Below are 27,666 nucleotides of genomic sequence, written 5' to 3' on the forward strand. Positions count from 1 at the left end.
TGAACTCTGAGGGCATTACGCTAAGTGAAATAAGTCAGACAGAGAAAGACAAATACTGCATGATCTTACATATATGTGGAATCTTAAAAAACCAAACTCACAGATACAGAGAGTAGAATAGTGGTTTTCCAGGAGCTGGGGGGTTGGGAAAAATGGGGAGATATTGGTCAAACAGTACAAACTTTCAGTTATAAGATGAATAGGTTCTAGGGATCTAATGTACAACAAGGTGATTATTGTTAACAGTACTGTATTATAGGACTTCCCTGGTGGCGCAGTGGTTAAGAATCTGCCTGCCAATGCAGGGGACACAGGTTCGAGCCCTAATCCGGGAAGATCCCACATGCCACAGAGCAACTAAGCGTGTGTACCACAACTGCCGAGCCTGCGCTCTAGAGCCCGTGAGCCACAACTAGTGAGCCCACGTGCCACAACTACTGAAGCCCACGTGCCTAGAGCCTGTGCTCTGCAACAAGAGAAGCCACCACAATGAGAAGTCCATGCACCACAACGAAGAGTAGCCCCCGCTCGCTGCAACTAGAGAAAGCCTGCACGCAGCAACGAAGACCCAACACAGCCAAAAATAAATTTTAAAATAAATAAATAAAGGAAGGGTGTTTAAAAAATATATACTGTATTATATACTTGAAAGTTGCTGAGAATAGATCTTAAATGTTCTCAGTACAAAAAAAGTTAATTATAAGTAATTAGTAAGGTGATAGAAGTGTTAACTAACCTTTCTGTGGTAATCATTTCATGATATATACATGCATCAAATCATCACAGTTGTACATCTTAATCTTACACAGTGTTATATGTCAATTATATCTCAAAGCTGGAAGAAAAAGACTCAGTCTTTGGAACATTAGCAAATCTGTTTCTTAAAGATAAAACAAAATAAAAAATAATGCAGGGCATAAAGTACAAGATACTCATATTTCAATAATTATAATCACAGATGAGCTACTAAGAGCAGAGATTTTATCTTTTTCATCTTTGTATCTTGTGTATTATACTAGTGTCTTATCAAATATTTGTTGAATAATTAATAAATAAATAAGTTTATTTGAAAGAGGAAGAAATGAAAGGAAGGAAAGAGGAATGGAGGGAGGAAGGAAGGAAGGTCTGTTTGAAAGCATCAGAGATGCTAAGGCAAGCAAAACTCTAAAAAAGGGAAAGCTGCAGAAAATTGAGCTGCTTTTTCCTGAGGGCAATTGGCAATTCTAGCCATAGGACAATAGGCTGAGAATACAGGCTCTTCCCAGAGAAACGACTTCTACTAAAAGGCAGAGAAACAATCAGAGTTTTGATGGTCTAGGATCCCAGTGAGAAGGAAGGAACAGAGATCTGAGTTCTACACTTGAGCAATTTTGCCCTCAAAATATCTGCTGAATTCTGAAGCTGCACAAGACAGGAGGCAAGAAGCTAAGCAGAAAGCCTCTAAAAAGCAAAGGCTTGCACTTAACAGTTTTTCTATGTGGAGGAACTAAGAGCTTGGGATCAACAACAGTAGAGGCACCTCACAGAATACCTCAGGTTCTCAGTGAGAAACCTTGGGGGCTATACCTGAGGAGCATGAAGGAAACAACTGGTAGACACTTGAGAAAAAGCAACACAATCTTGAAGCCTCTTCTCTGATTAAATTAGGATAATCAGTTGCCGCCCCCACCCCCATCTGCATTGAAGAGAAAAAGATAAAACCTCTCTGGGGAAAAATGACATCATCCAGCCCCTCTTAAACTTTTCATACAGTATCTGACATTTAATCAAATACTATCAGAAGAGGCCCAAAATCAAGAGGAAAATGGATAATATTCATTGACGCCCACAGATTATCCAGATTTACGAATTATCAAGCAAGAACTTTAAAATACCTAAGATTAATAACTTCTAGAAAAATAACAGAAAAGAGAGAGAATGGATGAAAAGATGGAAAATATCATCAGAGAAATGGCATCTATAAAAAGGAATCAAATGAAAATCCTAAAACTTAAAAATACAGTATTTGAAACTAAGAACTGAACAATTGCATTTAGCAAGAGAAAAGACATAGCAAAAAAGAGGATTCATAGATCAGAGGACAGGTCAACAGAAACTATACAGACTGAAGCACAGAGAGAAGAAAAGAATGGAAAATACTAAAAGGAATATACACATATGGGAAAAGTAAAATACCTAACACACAGTTGCAGAGAAAAGGAAAGACAGAATGGGGCCGAAACAATATTTGAAAAGGTAATGTCTGAGACTTCCCAATTGATGAAAAGCACCAACCCACAGATTCAAGAAGCTTCGTATACCCTAGACAAGATAAACACAAAGAAAACCAAAGCTAGGCACATAATAGTAAAACTTGTAAAAATCAAAGATAAAGACAAAACTTTAAAATCAGAGGTTAAGGTAAAACATTAAGATCTATAGCTAGCTTCTCTAAAGAAGTGATGGAACCCAGAAGGCAATGGAAGTGACACTTTTAGAGTACTGAAAGAAAATAACTGCCAACCTAGAATTCTATATGCAGTAAAATAGTCCTCAAAAAATGTAAGTGAAATAAAGATATTCTTACAGCAAACACTGAGAGAATTCATCACCAGCAGGCCTGCAGTACAAGAAATACTAAAACCAGTTTTTCTGGAAGGAAGAAAATTATCTCAGAGAGAAATATGGAAATACCGAAAGGAGTGAAGAACAAAAACAAGGTAAACGTGAAGGTAAATAAATGAGTACTAAATACGTAAAATAATCAAAAGATTTTCTTGTGGAGTTTAAAATATATGTATAATTATGTTGCATGACAATAATATCACAAAAGGCAGAAAGGGAAGAAATAAAGTTCAACTCATCTAAGATCTAGCATTGTCAGGGAAGTGGAAAAAGTAAAAAGGTACATTAAACTAATAAATCAAAGCATGCCAGTCTCTACAGAAACCAGTAAATGAATAGCCAAAAACTATGTAACTAACAAGACAATCAAGGGGGGGAAATCAAGTAATAAAAAAATATTGATTACCCAAAAGAAGGTAAGAAAGGAGAGAAAAAGGATCACAAGAACAGGTAGATCAATTAGAAAACATATAGTAATATGGGAGAATATAAACTCAAATATATCAGTAATTGCATTAATGTAACTGGTCTTAGTGGATTAAAAACTCAAATGCCAAGTATATGATGCCTATAAGAGAAACATCTTGAATATAAGGACACATAAAGTTTAAAATTAAAATTATTTTTAAAAGATGTACCATGGGGCCTCCCTGGTGGCGCAGTGGTTGAGAGTCCGCCTGCCGATGCAGGGGATACGGGTTCGTGCCCCGGTCTGGGAGGATCCCATATGCCGCAGAGCGGCTGGGCCCGTGAGCCATGGCCTCTGGGCCTGCGCATCCGGAGCCTGTGCTCCGCAACGGGAGAGGCCACAGCAGTGAGAGGCCCGCATACCGCAAAAAGAAAAAAAAAAGATGTACCATGCAAACGATAACCAAAAGAAAATTAGTATTGCTATACTAATATCAGAAAAATAGATTTTAAGGCAAAAAGCAATATTTGAGAGTAAGAAAGATATTTTCTAACAATAAAGGGTTTAATGACCAGGAAGATATCAAAAGTCTATAGCCATGTGAACCCAATAACATAGCTTCAAAATATGGAAACTAAAAACGGACAGAACTAAAAGCAGAAGTAGATAGATCCCTAATCATATTAAGAGAATTAAATTTAATTGGCCATTTATGCAGTATAAAAATGAGACCTTCAAAAGTAATATTTTACTTAAAACATTTTCCCAGTCTGTTCTTTTTGACTCTATACATGTATTACTTATATTCTGCCCTTCTTAATAGCTGTATGCCAAATACTACTGCTTTAAACTGAAAAATTAAATAACAGAAATACATTTAAGTGTCATGATAAACACTAAGGAGTATGATGCAATCAACTCAAATCAAGTGGTAGAATGGGATGAGAAGGAAGTGTTCTAATTTTATCAATTCTCAAAATAAAAGATTAATAGATATTTTCTGAAAAAAGGGAGGGTTAAAAGTATTATGTGAAGTTATAATTATAAAGCTAGCCACCAAAACAAATATATGAACATTTCATTTCCAATTATCAGAAGAGACTCACACAAAAAAACAAGAAATAAAACTGACCAAACAATAAAGGATTTTTTAAAGATATAAAAACAAGCAATTACGACCAAAAATAAAATGGACGGACCTCTGCTTCTGCTAATAACAGATTAGGTAATTTTTGGACACACTCTCCCACTAAGAACCACTAGAAAATTATAACAAAATATTTTTTTAATCTGCCCAAAGGCCTCACAATGTTAACAAGGTAGAGAAGTATTACCTGGACAGGATGCAGGGGAGAACGGATGCCCGGAGAAATGAACCCTGTGTGTAGAGTCTCTACTCCTGGGAATGTTTGATGGTCCTGGAGGGACAAGTGAGGGGCTGAGAGGTTAAGCAATAATTCAGTCAACCTGGTGGAGCTAAAGGAACAGACACTGGTGTCTGGGAGCCACCAAGAAAGTCTGGGGCAGGGGGAGGCTTTGGTCATTCTTCCTTACTCTGGGTTGGATCTCCAAAGGTCTGTACCCTAAAATCAGCGTGACCAGAAAGTACATGGACTGCGGCGGGAACTGCAGGTCATCTTCTAATCCCTGCAATCCCTGAAACTGGACAGAGGTGATCAAAATTGCTAGTGCCTCTGGGCATCTGGCAGAAACAAATGGGAATCCTCTCTGGAGGAAGATAGCATCATCTTGGGCCTCAAACTATTTCTACAAAGAATTTTTCAAATACAATGTCTAAAATGCAAACAAAAGCAGACAGGCTGAAGACAAGACAACATGAATTAAGAGCAGCAGGAAAAAATAAATAAAAATAGAATGACAAGGGAGGATGTTAAGAGTTACCAAACACTTTAAATAAACATGCTCACAAAATTCAAAGAAAAAGCAACTGCAGCAGAGAAATACAAACTATACAAAAGAATCAAGGTCCTTCTCCCAGCATGAAAAATCTCCATGTTAAATCCAAAAACAAGTGGACATTCTTTGTAGCACTGGTATATAAAATTTTTGATTCACTTATTTAACAGGCGTATATTGAGCTAGTTTTCTGTATAAGCCACCGTTAGATGCTGAGGGAGACAGGAAGATAAATAAAACACTGGTACCCTGCTATCAAACGACTTTATAGCTTATGGCTGGATTTATTTATCATACATGTTATCCTATTCAAAATAGCACTGACTGGCAATGCCTTGAGGCTCTATTTTGTTTTTCTAAAGGTAAAGAAAAAGGAATACGTTTTGATGTTTAAATGGTCTGGTCCTAAATATATTCTGTGGGGAAGTTTCTAAAGATGGATGGATGGGAGGCCATTATTACCGTGGTGTGTACGAGGGCTGATCACCTGAATCTGGAATGGCGAGAGATGTGCCACAATCATTCATTCCCCACAGCACAAGGGCTTCCGTCTATGTATTATGATCACAAAGGACTTCATGTCAGCACCATCCTTCAGCCCATATAAGAAGCACAAGAAACTTGGTCCCATCTATATTTGAAACTGTATTGATTTTGGGGCTGCTGAAAGCAATATATTTCTTTTCAATTTCTTTAAAACAGGAAACTGCCCGGGCCTCCTGGAGGAAAAAACCTATTCTCAATGCCTAGAGGACACTTGAATTAAAGTGTAAGTTACTTAACTTCCATGATAAATATCCCTCATAGCAAATATGGCCTTGAAAAGTTTCCATTTGGAGCCTGGGAGGGAACAACGTCATTTCTTTTTTTTTTTGCGGTACGCGGGCCTTTCACTGCTGCGGCCTCTCCCCCCGCGGAGCACAGGCCCCGGACGCGCAGGCCAAGCGACCATGGCTCACGGGCCCAGCCGCTCCGTGTCATGTGGGATCCTCCCAGACCGGGGCACGAACCCGTGCCCCCTGCACCGGCAGGCGGACTCCCAACCACTGCGCCACCAGGGAAGCCCCAACAACGTCATTTCTTAAAAGTGTGAACTTCTCTAAGGCGGAGTCATGAACAAAGGGGATGAAAGCTGGTCTCTTAAAAGACAACACATCCTACAAATTCCCTTTATTAAAGGGCTAAGGAATGTTGAATATCAGTGTCCTCCTATACTGCTCTCCTGATCTATGTTACTGAATAACCAGGTGTCCCAAGGGTATAATTCAAGGTAATACCTCTTAGGTGGCCAGGTAATTGTTGGGTGCGTTACTATAGACGCATTCCACTTTCAGAGTGAATCCATAACCATGGCTCCTAAATGTCTGCAATTATAATGATCTGGGTGATTGTGTGTCGTTCTAACGATACATGAGAAGCCAAGCCAAAAGGTTATCCAAGATCATAACAAAATAACATATTGTCCTAAAATAAAACACACATGAGCAAAAAATTGGTGGTTTTATACTTAGACTGCCCAGGTAATTTCTCACAACTTCTCTTTCATTGGCTAAAGAATCACAATCCTTGCTACCGCCACCATACTTAAACCGAGGGAAATTTTGTTCTGGACGATTTCAATGGCTCAAGGTGCTGTTTCCCAGGTCTTTCCATTTTCATGTAAGGTGGTGACTAGAAATGTCAGGTGGGTCCTACCTAGTACACACTGTTCTCATAACAATATTGGCGGGGGGTGGCTTTCAATTCAGGATTTGTAAAGATTTTTTAAATTAAGTTCTGAATTCACAATACAGGATAAACTCAGCTTGGTTAACAATTAATCACATCCCATAAACAAGCAACTATAGCTATTGGGTGTGAATAGTCACAGAGAGGTCCAGAGGGATTCTGGTTGAACTACCAATCCTTTCTCACAAGGAAATGGATGAAAACACTTCCCATCTGATTCTGCAATTCACTTCCTCTATCACCATGTTACTGGTGCATTGTCCACAAATACATTTCTGTACTGCCCAATGCTGGTCCAAACTGGTCCACATCAGACTGGTCCCGCCCTTATGTCAGAGGTGATACATATTGCATTTGAAAAGTATTCTCACTTTCCAAAGAGTAACTTATCAAAGTTCAATATTTAAAATTCATAGCCTTCATCAAGTACATTTCTACTGCTCCATTTCCATCGCTATTTGCTAGTGCACAGATCTGTCCAAGTGAAAGACATGAAGGTTATAACTATTCTGCAGTATAAATGAGTTCTATAATACCCTCTGCCAAGTGCCTGCAAGACAAAGCATCCTACAATTGTGTCTGTAGGGGTTCCATAGACCTATCTTCAGGCGGGAAAAGAAAAAGACTTGGCAAGTTTGATCTAAAACCAGGTCTTGAGAAAAATTTTAAAAAGCATTTGCCAAACTAGGGCACCTGCTGGCCGCTGGTGGGGAACTATGACCCCCAAGGAGACGGGAGGAACCCCAGAGTGAACCCGTAGGACGTAGGGGGACCGAGGGGGGAGGAGAAGTGGAGGCCAGACAAGATCGGGGCCCCTGAGGCCGGGGAGATCAGGAGAGGCAGGTGGGAGGGACACTCCAGGAAGAGCGGGAGAGGAGCGGAGGGCTATCACCTGGGCCACTAGGGCATGGGGAGCCTGCTGAGCTCCCAGGCTGGTCCCCTGCCCTCCAAGGGCCCCCCTTCCCCCCCACCCCCACCCCACACTAGTCCTGGAGGCATAGGAGGGAGGCCCAGAAGATCAGGAGAGGCAGGTGGGAGCTGCCATCCCAGGCCCCAGACCATGGAGCAGGAGAGGAGAGGAGGGCAGTTGCCCCACCTGCTCGAGCCCAGGAAGCCTGCTGGGCTCCCAGGTGAGGTCTCCTGCCCTCTGACACCAGGGGTGGGGGGCCCCTTCTGTTCCTTGAGCATAAGCCCCACCCACCCAAAGCCCCAGGGCCTTTTCCAGCCCTGTGGGTCCTGAGCACTGGCCCCGCCCACCACCCAAACCTCGCCCTTGTTTAGGCCCCGCTCTCCACAGCCAAGGCCTCCCCTCCCCCACAGCCCTTTTTTTTTTCTTTTCCCTCCTCCTCTTTTTTACTACTGTGGTACTGATGTACCTTCTGGTTGTTGACTCATCTATATTTTTATTTTTACATTCTTTCTAACATATCTGTTAGTTTCCTAGTCTAATTGTATTTTTTACTTGTTATTGTCTTTTTTTTTTTTTTTTTTTGCTGCCCCATGCAGCTTGAGGGATCTTGATTGGCGAGCCCAGGGTGAGGCAGAAGCTCCTGCGGTGGGAGCTCCAAGTCCAAACCACTGGACTAATAGAGAACCTCACACCCCAGGGAATATTCATTGAGTGAAGTCTCACAGAGTTCCTCATCTCAGCACCAAGACCCAGCTTTACCCAAGAGCCTACAACAAACTCCAGTGTTGGAATCCTCAGGCCAAACAACCAGTAAAACAGGAACACAATGCCACTAATAAAAAAAAAAATGAGACAGCAAAGAAATATGTCACAGATGAAGGAGCAAGGTAAAAACCTACAAGACCAAATAAATGAAGAGGAAATAGGCAATCTACCTGAAAATGAATTCAGAGTAATGATAGTAAAGATGATCCAGACTCTCAGAATGGAAGCATGGATTGAAAAAATACAAGAAATGTTTAACAAACATCTAGAAGAACTAAAGAACAAACAAACAGAGATGAACAACACAATAACTGAAATGAAAAATACACTAGAACGAATTAATAACAGAATAACAGAGGCAGAAGAACGAATAAGTGAGCTGGAAGACAAAATGGTGGAAATAACTGCTGAAGAGCAAAATAAAGAAAAAATAATTGAAGACAATCTCAGAGACCTCTTGGACAACACTAAACGCACCAACATTCGAATTATAGGGGTTCCAGAAGAAGAAGAGAAAAAGAAAGGGTCTGAGAAAATATTTGAAGAGATTATAGTGGAAAACTTCCCTAACATGGGAAAGGAAATAGTCACCCAAGTCCAGGAAGCACAGAGAGTCCCACACAGTATAAACCGTAGGAAAAACACACCAAGACACATATTAATCAAACTAACAAAATATAAATTCAAAGAAAAATATTAAAAGCAGCAAGGGAAAAACAACAAATAACATACAAAGGAATCCACATAAGGTTATCAGCAGATTTTTGAGTGTAAACTCTGTAGGCCAGAAGGGAGTGGCAGCATATGCTTAAAATGATAAAAGAGAAAAACCTACAACCAAGATTACTCTACCCAGCAAGGATCTCATTCAGATTCGATAGAGAAATTAAAATCTTTACAGACAAGCAAAAGTGAAGAGAATTCAGCACCACCGAACCAGCTTTACGACAAATGCTAAAGGAGCTTCTCTAGGCAGGAAACACAAGAGAAGGAAAAGAACTACAAAAACAAACCCAAAACAATTAAGAAAATGGTAATAGGAACATACATTTCGATAATAACCTTGAATGTAAATGGATTAAATGCCCCAACCAAAAGACCCAGACTGGCTGAATGGATACAAAAACAAGATCCATATATATGCTGTCTACAAGACACCCACTTTAGACCTAGTGACACACACAGACTGAAAGTGAAAGGATGGAAAAAGATATTCCATGCATATGGAAATCAAAAGAAAGCTGGAGTAGCAATACTCATATCAGATAAAATAGACTTTAAAATAAAGACTTTTATAAGAGATAAGGAGGGACACTACATAATGATCAAGGGATCAACCCAAGAAGAAGATATAACAATTATAAATGTTTATGCACCCAACATAGGAGCACCTCAATACATAAGGCAAATGCTAACAACCATGAAATGAGAAATCGACAGTAACACAATAATAATAGGGGACTTTAACACCCAACTTACACCAATGGACAGATCATCCAAACAGAAAATAAATAAGGAAACACAAGCTTTAAATGACACAAGAGACCAGATAGATCTATTTGATATTTATAGAACATTCCACCCCAAAGTGGCAGAATACACTTTCTTCTCAAGTGCACATGGAACATTCTCCAGGATAGATCACATCCTGGTTCACAAATCAAGCCTCAGAAAATTTAAGAAAATTAAAATCATATCAAGCATCTTTTCTGACTACAACACTATAAGACTGGAAATCAATTATAGGAAAAAAACTGTAAAAAAACACAAATATATGGAGGCTAAACAGTTCGCTTCTAAATAACCAAGAGATCACTGAAGAAATCAAAGAAGAAATTTAAAAATACATAGAAACAAATGACAACGAAAACATGACGACCCAAAACCTATAGGACGCAGCAAAAGCAGTTCTAAGAGGGACGATTATAGCAATTCAATCTCACCTCAAGAAACAAGAAAAATCTCAAATAAACAATCTAACCCTACTCTTAAAACAACTAAAGAAAGAAGAACAAAGAAAACTCAAAGTCAGCAGAAGGAAAGAAATCATAAAGATCAGAGCAGAAATAAATGAAATAGAAACGAAGAAAACAATAGCAAAGATCAATAAAACTAAAAGCTGGTTCTTTGAGAAGATAAACAAAATTGACAAACCCTTAGCCAGACTCATCAAGAAGAAAGGGAGAGGATGCAAATCAATAAAATTAGAAAGGAGAAATCACAACTGACACTGCAGAAATACAAAGGATTATAAGAGACTACTACAAACAACTATATGCCAATAAAATGGACAACCACGAAAAAAAGGACAAATTCTTGAAAAGGTACAATTTTCCAAGACTGAACCAGGAAAAATTAGAAAATATAAACAGACGTATCACAAGTAATAAAACTGAAACCATAATTTAAAATCTTCCAACAAAGCAAAGTCCAGGACCAGATGGCTTCACAAGCGAATTCTATCAAACACTTAGAGAAGAGCTAACACCGATCCTTCTCAAACTCTTCCAAAAAATTGCAGAGGGAGAAACACTCCCAAATTCATTCTATGAAGCCACCATCACCCTGATACCAAAACCAAAAAAAGATATCACAGAAAAAGAAAATTATAAACCAATACCACTGATGAACATAGATGCAAAAATCCTGAACAAAATACTAGCAAACAGAATCCAACAGCACATTAAAAGGATCATACACCATGATCAAGTGGGATTTACCCCAGGGATGCAAGGATTCTTCAATATATGGAAATCAATCAATGTGATACACCACATTAACAAATTAAGGGATAAAACCATATGATCATCTCAATAGATGCAGAAAAAGCTTTTGAGAAAACTCAACACCCATTTATGACGAAAACTCTCCAGAAAATAGGCACAGATGGAAACTACCTCAAAATAATAAAGGCCGTATATGACAAACCCACAACAAGCATCATATTCAATGGTGAAAAACAGAAAGCATTTCCACTAGGATCAGGAAGAAGACAAGGACGTCCACTCTCGCCACTCTTATTCAACATAGCTTTGGAAGTCCAAGCCATGGCAATCAGAGAAGAAAAAGAAATAAAAGGAATCCAAACCGGAGAAGAAGAAGTAAAACTGTCATTATTTGCTAATGACATGATACTATACATAAAAAATCCTAAAGATGCCACCAGAAAACTAATAGAACGAATCAATGAATTTGGTAAGGTTGCAGGATACAAAATTAATGCACAGAAATCTCTGGCATTCCTATACAGCAACAACGAAAAAAAAGCAAGAGAAATTAAGGAAACACTCCCATTTACCACTGCAACAAAAAGAATAAAATACCTAGGAATAAACCTGCCTAAGGAGGCAAAAGACTTGTACTCAGAAAACTATAAAACACTGATGAAGGAAATCAAAGATGCCATAAACAGATGGAGAAATATACCATGTTCTTAGATGGGAAGAATCAATATTGTGAAAATGACTATACTACCTAAAGCAATCTACAGATTCAATGCAATCCCTATCAAACTACCAATGGCATTTTTCACAGAACTAGAACCAAAAAATCTTACAATTTATATGGAAACACAAAAGACCCTGAACAGCCAAAGCAATCCTGAGAAAGAAAAACAGAGCTGGAGGAATCAGGCTCCCTGACTTCAAACTATACCACAAAGCTACAGTAATCAAGACAGTATGGTACTGGCACAAAAACAGAAATATAGATCAATGGTACAGGATAGAATGCCCAGAGATAAACCCACACACACATGGGCACCTAATTTACGACAAAGGAGGCAAGAACATGCAATGGAGAAAAGACAGCCTCCGAAATAAGTGGTGCTGGGAAAACTGGACAGCTACATGTAAAAGAATGAAATTAGAACACTACCTAACACCATACACAAAAATAAACTCCAAATGGATTAAAGACCTAAATGTAAGACCAGACACTATAAAACTTTTAGAGGAAAACATAGGAAAAACACTCTTTGAGATAAACCACAGCAAGATCTTTTTTTTTTTTTTTTTTTTTTTGCTGTACGCGGGCCTCTCACTGCTGTGGCCTCTCCCGTTGCGGAGCACAGGCTCCGGACACACAGGCTCCGCGGCCATGGCTCGCGGGCCCAGCCGCTCCGCGGCATGTGGGATCTTCCGGGATCGGGGCACGAACCCGTGTCCCCTGCATCGGCAGGCGGACTCTCAACCACTGCGCCACCAGGGAAGCCCAGCAAGATCTTTTTTGACCCAACTCCTAGAGTAACGGAAATAAAAATGAAAATAAACAAATGGGACTTAATTAAACTTAAAAGCTTTTGCACAGCAAAGGAAACCATAAACAAGACAAAAAGACAACACTCAGAATGGAAGAAAATATTTGCAAATGAAACAACAGGCAAAGGATTAATCTCCAAAATATACAAACAGCTCATGCAGCTCAATATCAAGACAACAAACAACCCAATCCAAACATGGGCAGAAGACCTAAACAGACATTTCTCCAAAGAAGATATACAGATTGCCAATAAACACATGAAAGAATGCTCAACATCATTAATCATTAGAGAAATGCAAATCAAAACTACAATGAGCTATCACCTCACACCAGTCAGAGTGGCCATCATCAAAAAATCTACAAACAATAAATGCTGGACAGAGTGTGGAGAAAAGGGAACCCTCTTGCACTGTTGGTGGGAATGTAAATTGATACAGCCACTATGGGGAACAGTATGGAGGTTCCTTAAAGAAGTAAAAATAGAACTACCATACAACCCAGCAATCCCACTATTGGGCATACACCCTGAGAAAACCATAACTGAAAAAGAGACATGCACCACAATGTTCATTGCAGCACTATTTAGCCAGGACATGGAAGCAACCTAAGTGTCCATCAACAGATGAATAGATAAAGAAGACGTGGCACATATACGCAATGGAATATTACTCAGCCATAAAAAGAAACGAAATTGAGTTATTTGTAGTGAGGTGGATGGACCTAGAGTCTGTCATACAGAGTGAAGTAAGTCAGAAAGAGAAAAACAAATACAGTATGCTAACACATATATATGGAACCTAAAAAAGAAAAAAAATGGTACTGATGAACCTAGTTGCAGGGCAGGAATAAAGAGGTAGACATAGAGAATGGACTTGATGACATGGGGTGGGAGGGCAAAGCTGGGGCGAAGTGAGAGTAGCATCGACGTATATACGCTACCGAATGTAAGATAGTTAGCTAGTGGGAAGCAGCAGCATAGCACAGGGAGATCAGCTCGGTGCTTTGCGATGACCTAGAGGGGTGGGATGGGGAGGATGGGAGGGAGGCTCAAGAGGGAGGGGATATGGGGACATGTGTATGCCTATGGCTGATTTGTTTTGTTGTGCAACAGAAACTAACATCGTATCGTGAAGCAATTATACTCCAATAAAGATGTATTTTTTTAAAACAAAAAGCATTTGCCTGCTCCTTCTCCAAAAATATATTATTTTGTAACACATTATTCCTCTTTTTAAAATATTTGAACCTGATTTATTTTTAACATATTGACACACTTATTTTCATAGATCTCACAGGCTCTAATTGCCACCTGGGACATGTTTTCCTGGTTAACCTTGAGTTAAGTTCAGTTTACATTTACAACTATAAATCATGGGGAGAGGGGGTCTCTTTTCAATAAAATGTTCTAAATCATCAAAGAATGTTCAAATCACTTTCTTCACAAGAAGTGACAATGAGAAAAGGAAATCCTAGATTTCTCCAAAGAGCCCATGCATTAAGGTAAAAGGCAATATTAATCTTATTTAAATCTCCAGAAGTCAAGAACAAATGTCATGGTAGGCAGAATAACGCCTCCACCCCCAAAATGTCCAGGTCCTCATCCCTAGAATCTCTGAATATTTTATGTTACTTAGCAAAATGGAATTAAGGTGGCTAATCAGCTGACCTTAAAATAAGATCAGCTTGGTAATTATCCAGGTGAACCCAATATAATCACACAGGTCCTTAAGTGGGAAAGAGGAAGGCAGAAGATCAAAAGCAGAGAGATGGCATCATGAGAAAGATTCGATCAGCCATTGATAGCTTTGAAGATGGAGGAAGAGGTCGCAAGCCAAGGAATGCAGGTAGCTTCGAAATCTAGAAAATATGAGGAAATGGATTCTCCCCTAGAGCCTCCAGAAGGAACTCAGCCCTGCCAATATCCTGATTTTAGCCAAGTGAGACCCATTTCAGACTTCTGGCCTTCCAAACTGTAAGACAAAAAGTCTTTGTTGTTGTTGTTGTTTAATTTATTAATTTAATTTCTTTATTTTTGGCTGTGTTGGGTCTTCGTTGCTGCGCAGGCTTTCTCTAGTTGCAGCGAGGGGGGCTACTCTTTGTTCTGGTGCATGGGCTTCTCATTGCGGTGGCTTCTCTTGTTGCAGAGCACAGGCTCTAGTCGCATGGGCTTCAGTAGTTGTAGCATGCAGGCTCAGTAGTTGTGGCTCCCGGGCTCTAGAGCGCAGGCTCAGTAGTTGTGGCGCATGGGCTTAGTTGCTCTGCAGCATGTGGGATCTTCCCGGACCAGGGCTCGAACCCGGGTCCCCTGCATTGGCAGATTCTTAACCACTGCACCACCAGGAAAGCCCGGTCTTTGTTGTTTTAAGCCACTAAATTTGTGGTAATCTGTTACAGCAGCAAATTAATATAAGTGTTGAGATGCTTTGGGGCATGTTGGACTTCCTTGATGTTGCCAGTCACCTTAAGAAAAGCTGGCATGGAGTACAGTATTTGTCAGTATTCATGTATCTTCTCAATAATTGCCATGTTTCTTAGCATGCCGCTATGGCCAGCCAGTCTTCCCCTATCATAAGAGAGTAAATGATTTGCCCCCAACACAAGTTGCTGGGCTCTACCCCCAGAGTTTCTGATCTGGAGTGAGGCCTGGAAATTTGCATTTCTAACGAACTCCCAGGCAAAGCTGATGCTGTTGGTCAGGGGACCACACTTTGAAACCCACTAGTCTAGTGGAATACAAAGGCACGTAAACAAACAATTAAAATACAGTGTGCTAACTGACATGGTGTAATCATACAAATGGTACAGTAATCACAGTGCAGAAGCATCAAAATCATGGACTTGGTTGGAGAAAGGTTTTAGAAAGAAGTGAGAGTTCTGCTGAGGCTTGAAGAATGTAATTAAAAAAAAAACAGAAAAGACAAGGACAAGTGGATGGGGGAAAACAAGGAATGAAATATCTCGCAGAGGGAAATGTGTATGGGAAGACATGGGGGGAAACTACTATTTTTTTTTTAGGAAGACACTGAAAATATACAACTGGACAAAAGGATGTCCACAGGCAAGTGGTGGGAAATGAGGCCAGAGAGGGAGACAGGCCAGATATGAAGGCCTTTCTGTGCCAAGCAAAGGAATCTGATTTTAACCCAAATTCTAGAGCTGTATGTTAGTGTCCATAAACAGACTTACATGTTAGAGGGCTTCCTTAGCAGCTGTTGGATGAGTGAGGCTGATGGTGAGACCAGAAGGAGGAGAAGCGATAAGAAGGCACTTCCAGCAGTTCCCAGAGAAGCGACAAATGTGTGCGCTATGGTAAAGGCGATGGCTCTGATGGCACAGCTGAGAGAGGAGCGCAAAAGTAGAATCTACAGGGCTTCCCTGGTGGCGCAAGTGGTTGAGAGTCCGCCTGCCGATGCAGGGGATACGGGTTCGTGCCCCGGTCTGGGAGGATCCCATATGCCGCGGAGCGGCTGGGCCCGTGAGCCATGGCCGCTGGGCCTGCGCATCCGGAGCCTGTGCTCCGCAACGGGAGAGGCCACAACAGTGAGAGGCCCGCATACCGCAAAAAGAAAAAAAAAAAAAAAAAAAAAAGTAGAATCTACAGACCTTGGCAACCAATGAAATATGAGGAAGTGAGGGAGGGGTGTGGAGGTCTAAAGGATGAGCGCTAGCGTTCTGAACTGTACGATGAGTTGGCTAAGGGAACCAACCATTCAGCCAGAGAGGAAACACCCCACAAGGAGTCTGCTGGCCGGAGGTGATGATGTATTCGTGGGGATTGAGGTGCCTGGATTATATCCAAGGGAAGTCGGCCAGATAATAGTTGTGAACAGCTATGAGTTGCTAGTATATCAAAGCACAAAATGAAACAATGTTCAAATTAAATAAAGCTGTTTACTTTTAGACTTTTTAAAAATAACAAAAGTAGTTTTAGTTTCATCAGCTACTTTTCATAGAACAGTGCATGACGTCCTCCCACTCCTCCCTGGCCTAACAATGTGTGGCCAGCCCCTTTCGGAGTCAACAGCATCGGAAAAGAAAAAGGAGAATAGGAAGGGACACTAAGTTAACATTATTTGTGATAGGGACTTCCCTGGCGGTCCAGTAGTTAAGAATCCACCTTCCAATGCAGGGGACGCAGGTTTGATCCCTGGTGTGCCACAACTAGAGAGAAGCCCACGCACCGCAACTAAGACCCAATGCAGCCAAACAAACAAACAAACAAACAAACAAATAAAATTATTTGTGATAAAATACACCTAATGATAATTATACTGACCGAGGTAGGTGCTCTTTCTCAAAGCACCTGTTCTGGAGTTGGCTACTACTTTGCTCCTTCTCCTCTACAAATATACATGGACTTGTGGATATGTTCTATCTTTACCCTCAAGAGAGAACCAGGTTTGTGACTGCAGTGAAACATAGGCAAAGTGTGGAGTAAACTAGAGTTAATGTTTTCAGTTTTAAGCAACCACACAGGTATATTACATTAAGAACCTAAGTAATTTATGTATATTGAACACTAACTAAAACATATCAAATGCTATTATATGTTAAAATGCAAATAAGTCATGTGGGTTTTAAAAGATAAAAACAAAGTTGACTCTAGCAAATGTAATTTAAATGATTAAGTAATAAAAGAGAGAGATTATAGAAAAGGTAGAAACATGAAAACTATTTTTTTACAGAGTACCATATAAATGCACATGAAATATACCAAAAAATCAGCTATAGAGTTACAGATAATTTTTATTTTTATTTATCCTTTCCTATATTGTATAACTATTAAATAATGAGCATGTATTGCTTTTTTAAACTAAAGCGTTAAAAATGTTAAGGCTATTTTCCCTAATAAAAAATAAAAGCATTTAAAAATACATTTTAAAGTATATTCTGAACTGAAAACCTAAGATTGTGCAGGCATCTGTCCGTAAAACAGACGTTTGCCCAACTCGCTGTCTAAAATGCAGCCAAGTGGCATCCAAAGTGATGTCGGTCTTGGTGACAAACATCAGGCTTATGCAGAGCTGGGAGGCTAACAGCTCGCTCATATGTGACTGCAATATAACAGAGAGAGATGGGAAATATGGCCTAAACAGGGAAAAGAAAGTTTTAGGACATCAATTTTAAAAAGCCATTTCAGATTGTTGGGAACCATGAAATGACGGGGTTAAAAGGAGGGGTTTTCTCCAAGGTAGCCCATGCTAACTTGAGCCTCCTGAGATGCAAAGATAAAGAATATGCACCAGGGTGACTATGGCTCTATACTCCCTAAATACAGATCTGCCGGCCATAGAGCAGAGAGAAATCATCAAGATAAGAGCAGGCCACCATAGCTCAGCTATTGCACAAATGGCTCCCACGACTTAGGAGATCCCAAGATACCAATTCAGAAAAGAAAATCTGGAATAAGGATTTATGCCGATAAGCACAAGACTTCGCATATAGTCCTCAGGAATTTGATCACCAAGACTCTAGGAAACACCAGCTGCGTATGTAATATCTGCTTAAACTAAATCCTCCACAATGTGTCCAATGTTACTACACAGTTCATTGAAGGCTAGTCATCCTTGTAACTTGGATATTAATGAGAAAACTAGAAATGAATATGTGAAGATGATAAAACCTGAAATATTTAGTATATTAAACCCTTTCAAAGGCGAGCTCTCCCCATGTCTTAACATCAGATATTTGTAATTCGTGTTTTTTAAAATGCCTCCTTACATTAGAGCAAATTTTACTTGTAAAACTGGACAGTGTGGAATTCTCTGACCACAGGGGGAAAGTGAGGGCAAAAATGGCCAGTGTGAGTTAGCGATCACTGTGCAACAAAGCATCCCAAAACTCAGTGACTTAAAACAATAAGCATTTCTATTATCGCTCATAAAACTATAGGTAATCTGGGCGGTTCCTCTGGCCTCAGATGAGCTCCTGCGTGGGTCTGCAGTCGGGTGTGGGTTGGGATGGTAGCTCTGCTGGTTTGGGCTACACACTCCCACATGTTTTGAGGTTGGCTGACTTTAGGCTGGCCTAGTATGGCTTTGAATGGGAAAAATGAGCTCTCCTCAGTGTGTTCTCTCATCTTCCAGCAAGGTTGGCCAAGTTTGTTCTCATGGTGACAGAGCTCTGAGAGAGAATAGAAGGACATAAGGTCTCTAGGCTCAGAACTGGCACATCGACACTTCTACCATATTCTATTGGCCAAAGTAAACACAAGCCCAGCCCATATTCAAGGGGGTGAGAAAATAGACTCCATCCCCTGGTAAGAGGAACTGTGAAGACCACAGGAAGGGGTGAAGAACTGATGCCAATTTTGCAATCAGTCTGACATGCATAAACCAAAAAGAAAATCCAAGTCAAATATTAGGGAAAAAGTTAAAACACAGCAAGTGATGGTCAATGAAGTAAGCAATCCATCTCTTTCCTAATGCATGATGACCTGATGAAAAAAAACACCACCAGTTTCATTCGTCAGAGGAAAAAGAGTTCTGTATCTCTATTTTATCCCAGCCAAATAGGAACTCCATTTATATCACATTTTTACTAGGTCTGACCTTGAAAGATGCTTAAAATATAATTGAGTTCTTCCTATTGGAAATGAAATATATCTATTGACTATTTTTTTAAAGAAAAAATGTATTATTTTATTCAACATAACGTTGTTGGAATATGAGATGTGCCAAATACTGACACTTTGCAGAATGACTCAGCTAAAACTTTGCCAGGAAAATTCCAATACCTGAGGCATTTTTTCCTAAATTATCCAATTAATTACCTGCTTCTTCCCCTTCCTTAGTTTTAGAGACACAGTCCAAGCAGGCTGTATTTTCCCATCTGTGGTTCCTGAGCCATTTGAAAATCAAGAATAGCTGGATCCAGAGTAATAATAAAAAAAAAATTTAACAAACAGTATAGCCTGGGCACTGACCAATCAGAACATAGGCTGGCACAGGCTTTTGCTCTGCTGTGAGTCCCACTCCCTCCTCTCTGCTTGCAAGAAGGGATGAAAGATGCCTCCTACTTCACCTCCCAGGAGACAGACACTTTAATGAGACCCTTGCAATGGCGATATATGTGTTCTCTGGAGCATTAGAGACACTCTAGACTGTTGTCTGGGAAATCTAAGTTGCAGGAGACAAGCTGACTAACTTCTCTGACAGCTGAGGAAGAAGGAGCTAACAAGTTTGGGACTGGCCAGCACTGCCAGAGTTTATTAGGGAAAAGAATGTATTTCTCATGGGCCAGACACTGCCCCTCGCTAGAGGGAGCTCCTGCGGAGGTCTTCTTATGTCCTGTTCCAGAGGAGCACCTGGAGGGATGAATACAACTCAGTGGAGGGAAGCTGTAGGAATTGCCAGATTCTCAGGGGCTGAAGAAGAAATAAGAAACTAGCTGGAAAAGAGATGCATTCATCTTCATCAAGGGAACTACAGGAAGAGATCCAGAGCAATGAGAGCAATTCTTATCAACTACAAAAGTGCCTGTGAAAGAAAGAATCAATTCTTAAAACCTGTAGTCAGGCCCAGAAAGCACTAACCCAGTTTCATATAGTACCAATCAAGTAAGACCCTTCCTACTTCCCTCCCCTCCCCTCCCCCAATCCCTTGCACTCCAACTCTGGAGGACCAAGACCTCTACTTAGTGAACTAGGTGAGAAGAAGTAAAAGCAAATTTGGATAAGAAGTTGACCACAACGTTCTCTCCCAACTGCTAGTTTTCCACCAGCCACAGCTGGGGAGGTGGGGAAAGGCCTCGCTCTTAAGTCAGTTCCAAAGTTTGACCATCACATTGGACTGGACATTTTAACTACTGACCACAGGGCTTTCTATCATCTAGGAGTATAGACAAAAGTCATGAGAGGGCCCCAATTTTCACCTGGGACAAAATAAAATGTAAAAAGCAGGAGGGAATTCCCTGGTGGTCCAGTAGTGAAGACTCCACGCTTTCATTACCAAGGGCACGGGTTCGATCCCTAGTGGGGGAACTAAGATCCCACAATCCGTGCTGTGCGGCCAAAAAATTAAAAATTAAAATGAAAAAAAAGCAGGAAACAAAAATTAAATTGTTTTACAATTACGTATCACTCTTTGTCTTTCTCTGATGGACCAGTACAAAAAGCCACCTCTCTTAAAGCGACATCCTCATGGAGGAAACAAAAATAAGAAAGCAGTTCACTACATAATAATTAGTGACAGCGCCATGAAGAAAAATAGAGCAGGGTGAGGAGATATGGAGAGATATTTGGGAGGTGGGGTACTGTTTTCCACAGAGTAGCAAGGAAGGCATCTGAACAGAACATGAGTGAGAAGGCCAGCCGTATGAAGATCTGCGGGAAGATGGTCTGGCAGAAAAAACAGTAAGTGCAAACTGCGGACGCAGGAATGAGCTTGGTGGTCCGAGGATCAAAGAAAAGCCTGTGTGGCTAGAATAGAGGGAATGAGGCAAGAATGGTAGGTCATGAGTTTGGGAAATCCACCAGCAGTCTAATTGTATGCTGTCATGAAGAAGGAACTGGCCCTGAAGTGCAATGCGAAACCATCTGAGGGCCGAGTTCCGTCCTCCAATGGTTACCCTTGTTGCTGTGTGCAGAAAGGATGGCAGGCTGCCGAGAGAATGGAGACTAGTTGAGAGAATGGAGACTAGTGACCAGTGACTAAATTTGTCACGCAGCAACTTCCAAATCATCTAGCATATTTACTGAAAGGACATATTACTAAGCCCCATGCATTCCCCGAACCTACTGAACCAGAATCTTGGGGGGATAAGGTAGAGGCCGGTATTTTTAGCGGATTCTCCAAGAGATTCTCTCCTGCTGTCAGAATCAGGAATCGCTATCCTACATTATGCAGTGGCCATTTCATGAAAACCCACAAAAGAACTTTTGCTCAGTGTCTGGCTTAGGCTCTCTGAAATGTACATGTTTTGATCTTGCCTCTTTGCTTTAAACACATTTCATCCATCATTAACAACTGTGCAGCATTTTCCAGTTCAGTTTTTTTTTGGTTCCAACTTTAACTTGGGCTTGATTTTACTATTTATTTCTACCTTCATTTCCCCTTTCCCTGATACTTATTTTTATTTTTTATAAATACTGTTTTTTAGTATTTATGCATCCATTTTATTGTTTTTAAGAATTAAACTGCCATTTCAGCAGTCTTCAGAGTACTATAATGCACTGTACATACAGGTAATTTAGACTTGTGCCTATTCCAGCTTCAAAGCCTTCTCTGATATAAAGTGCAATTCACATCATTTTTTTCCTTAGAGAAAGAAACATTAATTTTGTTATCTTTCTACCCACCACAGTCACTCAAACAATAACTGCATGAGTTCACACCTCATGCAACTTAAAATTTTTGTCTGCTACAACACATTCATCTGATCTGCTTTGCTGCATAACATATATTTCCTAAACCTAACTAAAAATAAATCATTTTTAAGTCTATCTCTTTTAACATGTGTGCATTTTATGATACTTATTTTTTTGTCCAATATATTATTTAAGTGGTTTCATACTACATTCATCTGTAGTGAATTTCAATAAAAGCAGGAGAGTTCATCATAGATAGTCGAGAAGACTTTAGTGAATTTGACTATTTTCTTATTACAGGAAACAAAGAATGGTATTGTATCTTAAGAGAAATATTTTAACAACTCCTAAAGTCGGGCAGAAAAGGGAATCAAGTTTGGACCAGTCCAAGTACCTACAATAATATGATAGAAGCATTCACCACCACCATCTCACACTACCTCAGTCTGTACTTCTAATAGCAAAGCTTTCTCACTAGAAGTATTAACACTGGACTCTCAAATTGCCAGGTGTGAAAATCACTTACTTTTTTTTTTTTTTTAAGTGTTAATTATTTTAGGCTGGTCAAGGTTAAAATGGCCTCTTACATTATTTCTAATTTCAGCTCTAAGCTCAGATGTGTTTGCATCTGATTAGCCAAAATGAGAATTTGTTTTGCTTGTATCCAACAGAATAAAATGATAAATTAGCAATAAGTCTGTCCTTTGCCAAAAAGAAATATGTTCTAAATTTATATATTATAAACTATATAATAAATCATATCCACATAATACACATTTCATATTTACATTATATACCACTTAATGGAAGAAAAACTTCATGAGGGTTTATTCAAATGACATATAGTAATACACCAAGAATGTCAATTTATATGTATGAATTCTGTATAAAGTGTAAGTGGTCACCTTAGCAGAAACATAACAAGTCCCTATAATGCAAAAATTAATTCTAAAGACACCTTATAAAGTGATGAAATTCATATAACTTAGTCATAGTCATTCATATAATTTACTTTTCTCTTCTCTAATACAAAGTCATCTGGTAGTCTTCATTTAACTTCATGCTAAAACATTCCAAGTTTAGAATCTTTACCAATAAAATAAACAGGCAAGAAATAATAGTTTTTTAAAATTTCAGGTTAGAGGGAAAACACTTATCACACAGTAATAAAACCCAAGCAAATGGCGACTTGGTGACTATACGAATGCCTATCATTAAGATATTATTCAAATTCCTCCATGGCACTTAAACTGTAGTTTAAAACCCAATAAACAAGAAACCATAAGAACAGGACCAAACTCTACTATGAAATGAGGAATTATAATAAACTAAATATTTAGGGCTGAATAGACGTTAAGACAATGAACAGAGTAGCACACACTTCATCTAAATGACACCATTTAAACAGTGCTATAATATACTGTTACTTAAGACTAACCAGTGTGGTGCATTATGTGATTCCAAGCATTCTGAAAAAAAGTAGTAACAAGTAACAGCATCCCCACCAGCTTGGAGCCTACAGAATCAATTACTTTGGCCATATCTTTCCAAATGATTTAGTAATGCCTTTTAACATTACAAACATAAATCTATCACAGTACTGGAATTCTGATGTATTTTGGTGCTTCTAGGGCTGCCTAAAAGTGAGAAGGCATCCAAGCGAAATTCACTATACAGTTATTATACAATACCACAAAATCTCAGTGCCTAAAAATGTGAAATAATTCTCTACCATTTAGCTGTCTGCCTTACACTATATTCTAGATGTTTACTTCCAGGATTTTTATTGCACTTTGGGAAATCAGAGGTAAAACATTGTCTTAAAAAAAAACAGTATGTCAAATCATTACACTGTACACCTTAAATTTATACAGTGCTATATGTCAATTATATCTCAATAAAACTGGAAGGAAAAAAACTGTGTGACTGTGCTTAAATTCAAATAAAAATAGCACTTTTACAACCATACTGAAATTTAATCCTCTTACACAGGTTAACGAAATATATCACAGAAAAAACCTAAACAAAACAAAACTTTTGCAAGTGGAACAATGCAAATTTATTTCAGGAACTCAGATTATAAAAGGTCACCTCTGAGTCAATTTACCACACTAAAGGAACAAAGTTGTTAAAATACAGATATGCTCCACTGAGCCATTTATCCACTCTATAGTATAAAACTTGAAATAAATCCTAAAGCCAAGGTTTAAAATCATTTTAAGAGTCAAGATCCTAAGTGTTTTACTATCTCTGTAAGAGGTGCTTTTCCTTCCCAAAACACAGTTTAATTGAAAAGTTGACTATATTTAAGGTTTTTGTCCTCATCAGTTCAAAATACTATTATCAATGTGAATATGGTCTATATCTTGTCTGATCTGAGCAATGTGATCCAGAAAGTGGGGTTGGGGAAGGTGGACCTTGTGCTGGTGAAGGAGGTGAAAATCCTTTCGACAGAGGTCACATACCAGGATTTGTTCCATCCCGTTGTATAAACGGAGGGCTCAGAATTTCTTGTTCTTCAGTGAACTGGGGTAAAGAGTTAGGATTATGATGGTCAGAAGGGAATTCACTTACAGGAGGACCACCATTATGAGATAGAGGAGATCCTGGCAGAGAAGGATTCATATAAGGTGGCACAAGGGCAAATAATACATCCAGGGGAAGAAGTTACTGGTGATGGATCAGAAGTCATGGGTGGAGGTGGCACGTGACTACAAACCAACTGAGGAGTACCTGAATCCTGGAGAGAATATGACATTGGATGGCTTACTGGTGGTGGAGTAGATGCGGGTAGTGCATGTGCCTCTGGAGGCATAATATAAGGGGGCAATACCACTGGCTGACTTTGATATTCAGGATGATGGTGAGCCAGTGCTGGGGCAGGAGGTGATAGTTCTTTGGCACCAGAATTTGAGTCACCCTGAATAGGGGTGATTATTAAATTGCTGTGTTCTCTTGTTGAAATACTAACGACTTCCTGATGGAGCAAAGGAGGTGGGGTGGCGACAATTCTGCTGGAGGAGCATAAAGATCCTTGCGTGGCTGGTTACTGCGCTTGTGTGATACACACTGCACAGGAGATGGTGACATAATGCTGTGCAACTCTGGTGGAATATGGCTCATATGGTCCTGGTCTAGCAGCATTTCAGGGATTTCAGTTGTTGGTGAAGCAATACGAGGGTGAACTTTTTTAAGTGGAGCACATTTAACAAGTTTTTCAGCTCTCTTATGGCGGTAGTTGATATGAGCTTCTAACTCTCTTTGAGACAAATAAGTTTTCCTGCACTCTTGGCCAGCGCTACACACGAAGACAGAACCTCGTGTATGCTCCACAATTTGCAGCACAGGAATACTACAGCCTGGTCATATCTTACCTCCTTTTCTTTCATATAAATTAGCACAGTCATAGCAGAAAAGCATACTTGCACGGAATTATACGCCCACAGATTTTAATAGGCAAATCACACATTTGTCACAGAAATGAACTGGTAAATCAAACTTTTCACCTATGATGTTTATCTTAAAGTCCTCCCAAATGCATTTAGGAAATGTTTTCTTTCTTCCCAATAGCTCACCCCCTTTACAATCATACCGCCCTCCTCCATTACGTTCAAATTCTTTTTCACCAGCAGGCGACCAATTCATAGTCCTTGGAATACGAGACACAGATTGCTTTTACTCACCTGCTTAGAAATGAGCTTTAAAGGAATTCGTCTTCGAACCTCAAGGCCACCGGATGATCCAGAACTCTGAGCGCGTGGTGGCCCATAGTCGGCGTCAGCGGGATTCGTGTTTGGCTCTTCAGCTAGGAAGGCACCCGGGCGCGGAAATCAGAGTCCGCATGCGCGGCACGAGCTTCCCCGAGCTTCCCCGAGCTTCCCCGAGCTTCCCCGAGCTTCCCCGAGCTTCCCCGAGCCCAGGAGGCGAGAGTTAGATCAGATTAGATCAGATCCCAACCCCGTCTCTGTAGCTTTGACTTCTGAGAGCTTTCTTCTCCTTTTCCCTACCCCATCTCACTACTCGGGTGAGGGAGTCAGACATAGTTTGGACAAGGGAGAAAGAGCTTCACTGTTGAGGTTGCTAAGGCTGCTCTTCATGTGCCATGAAAGTGGCCTTTAACTGTGGAAAAAGAGGCTGATGGGAATGGGGAAGGGGAGCGCACCAGCAGCCAAAAGTATACGTTCCCAGCTTATTAGAGCGCTGCCTTCTGGGGCAGCTTTATTTTTATCCCACTGCATTTTTGTAACCTGCCTTAAATTGCTCAGGGGTGTGTGTGTGTGTGTGTGTGTGTGTGTTTACATGTATGTATGCAGTCAGGCATACACACACCTCTAAGATTTCGTCATGATATAATGAATGTAAAATCAGCTTTGGAGGAAGGGAGCACTGTATGTATCTTATCAAGGAAAAATCATGTAAAAAGTAGTGAACGTGGTAATTTGACAGTGCTAGACATTTGCTGTTCATGCTTAGAGAATGATTATGGGTATTTAAGCCAAATTTCCCCAGGTCTCACCTTCCTGCAAGTAGAAACTGGACCACAAAAATAGCAACAAACGGTATTTACTTGGCTCCACCCCGCCCATAATTGTGGCTCCTCTGCACCTTGGGGGGGGGGTCTCTCCTGAATGTGGAGACATTCACCCTTTTGGCTATGCTGACTGTCAAGTCTCCCCAAAAAAACACTAAACAAGAAACATTGATCAATCAAAGTTTTTTAGACTTCCTGCAACATAGGAGAATACTACCTTAACAAGAGTCTAAATAGTATCTCAGAAGAGGGATGGCAGGATAGGATATTAGGGGCTGGGCTGGGTGATTTTAGGGCAGGTCTTACAAGGAGAATTGTGCAGATTTTATAACATGACACCTAAAGATTGGCAGGCACAGGGAATTGAGAATATTGACATGAGTATTAATGGGCAATATGTTATTCTTGTTAAGTAAACTTTTTTTTAACATCTTTATCGGAGTAAAATTGCTTTACAATGGTGTGCTAGTTTCTGCTTTATAACAAAGTGAATCAGTTATACATACACATATGTTCCCATATCTCTTCCCTCTTGTGTCTCCCTCCCTCCCACCTTCCCTATCCCACCCCTCTAGGTGGTCACAAACCACCAAGCTGATCTCCCTGTGCTATGCGGCTGCTTCCCACTAGCTATCTATTTTATGTTTGGTAATGTATATATGTCCATGCCACTCTCTCACTTTGTCCCAGCTCACCCTTCCCCTCCCCATATCCTCAAGTCCATGCTCCAGTAGGTCTGTGTCTTTATTCCCGTCTTACCCCTAGGTTCTTCATGACCTTTTTTTTTTTTCTTAGATTCCATATATATGTGTCAGCATACGGTATTTGTTTTTCTCTTTCTGACTTACTTCACTCCGTAGGACAGACTCTAGGTCCATCCACAGCCATAAAAATCAACAAAAATAAACTCTTTTGGTTGGCTCACAATTTTATCTTTCAGTAAAAAGTAATTCCTGGAACAAGTAGGTAAATTTGCTTATTCCCAGAAGTTTTTAACATAACAGAAAACTATCCCCAGTCCAATTATCATTTTACATGGTGACAGGGAACTATGTTGGTTTCCTTTTCCCTGGCTTGTTGGGGTGTTGCTTCTTGGCTACGCCAGTGGTGAAAACATAACAATGCCCAGATACCCACCAAAGGTACCAGTGCTCACTAATGCCCAAAGTCACTGCTGCGCCAGCAAGGAAACAAGGAAACATTGAAGGTGCTGTGTAGTCTAAGAAGATCAATGG

General features: G+C 40.1%; 1 protein-coding gene across 1 annotated transcript in view; it reads right to left on the minus strand.

Moving 5' to 3' along the window:
- CBLL2 (Cbl proto-oncogene like 2) overlaps positions 1 to 25,545 on the minus strand; it is a 38,790-nt gene extending 13,245 nt beyond the window's left edge. Inside the window, 7 exon segments of the mRNA XM_060086555.1 lie at positions 4,568 to 4,715; positions 15,780 to 15,929; positions 17,532 to 17,647; positions 24,671 to 24,903; positions 24,906 to 25,314; positions 25,316 to 25,366; positions 25,369 to 25,545. Coding sequence (XP_059942538.1) covers positions 4,568 to 4,715; positions 15,780 to 15,929; positions 17,532 to 17,647; positions 24,671 to 24,903; positions 24,906 to 25,314; positions 25,316 to 25,366; positions 25,369 to 25,545 — 1,284 coding nt within the window.
- Between the last annotated feature and the right edge of the window lie 2,121 nt (positions 25,546 to 27,666).

The sequence above is a fragment of the Mesoplodon densirostris genome, chromosome X, assembly GCF_025265405.1.
Source record: "Mesoplodon densirostris isolate mMesDen1 chromosome X, mMesDen1 primary haplotype, whole genome shotgun sequence".
Classification (NCBI taxonomy): Eukaryota; Metazoa; Chordata; class Mammalia; order Artiodactyla; family Ziphiidae; genus Mesoplodon; species Mesoplodon densirostris.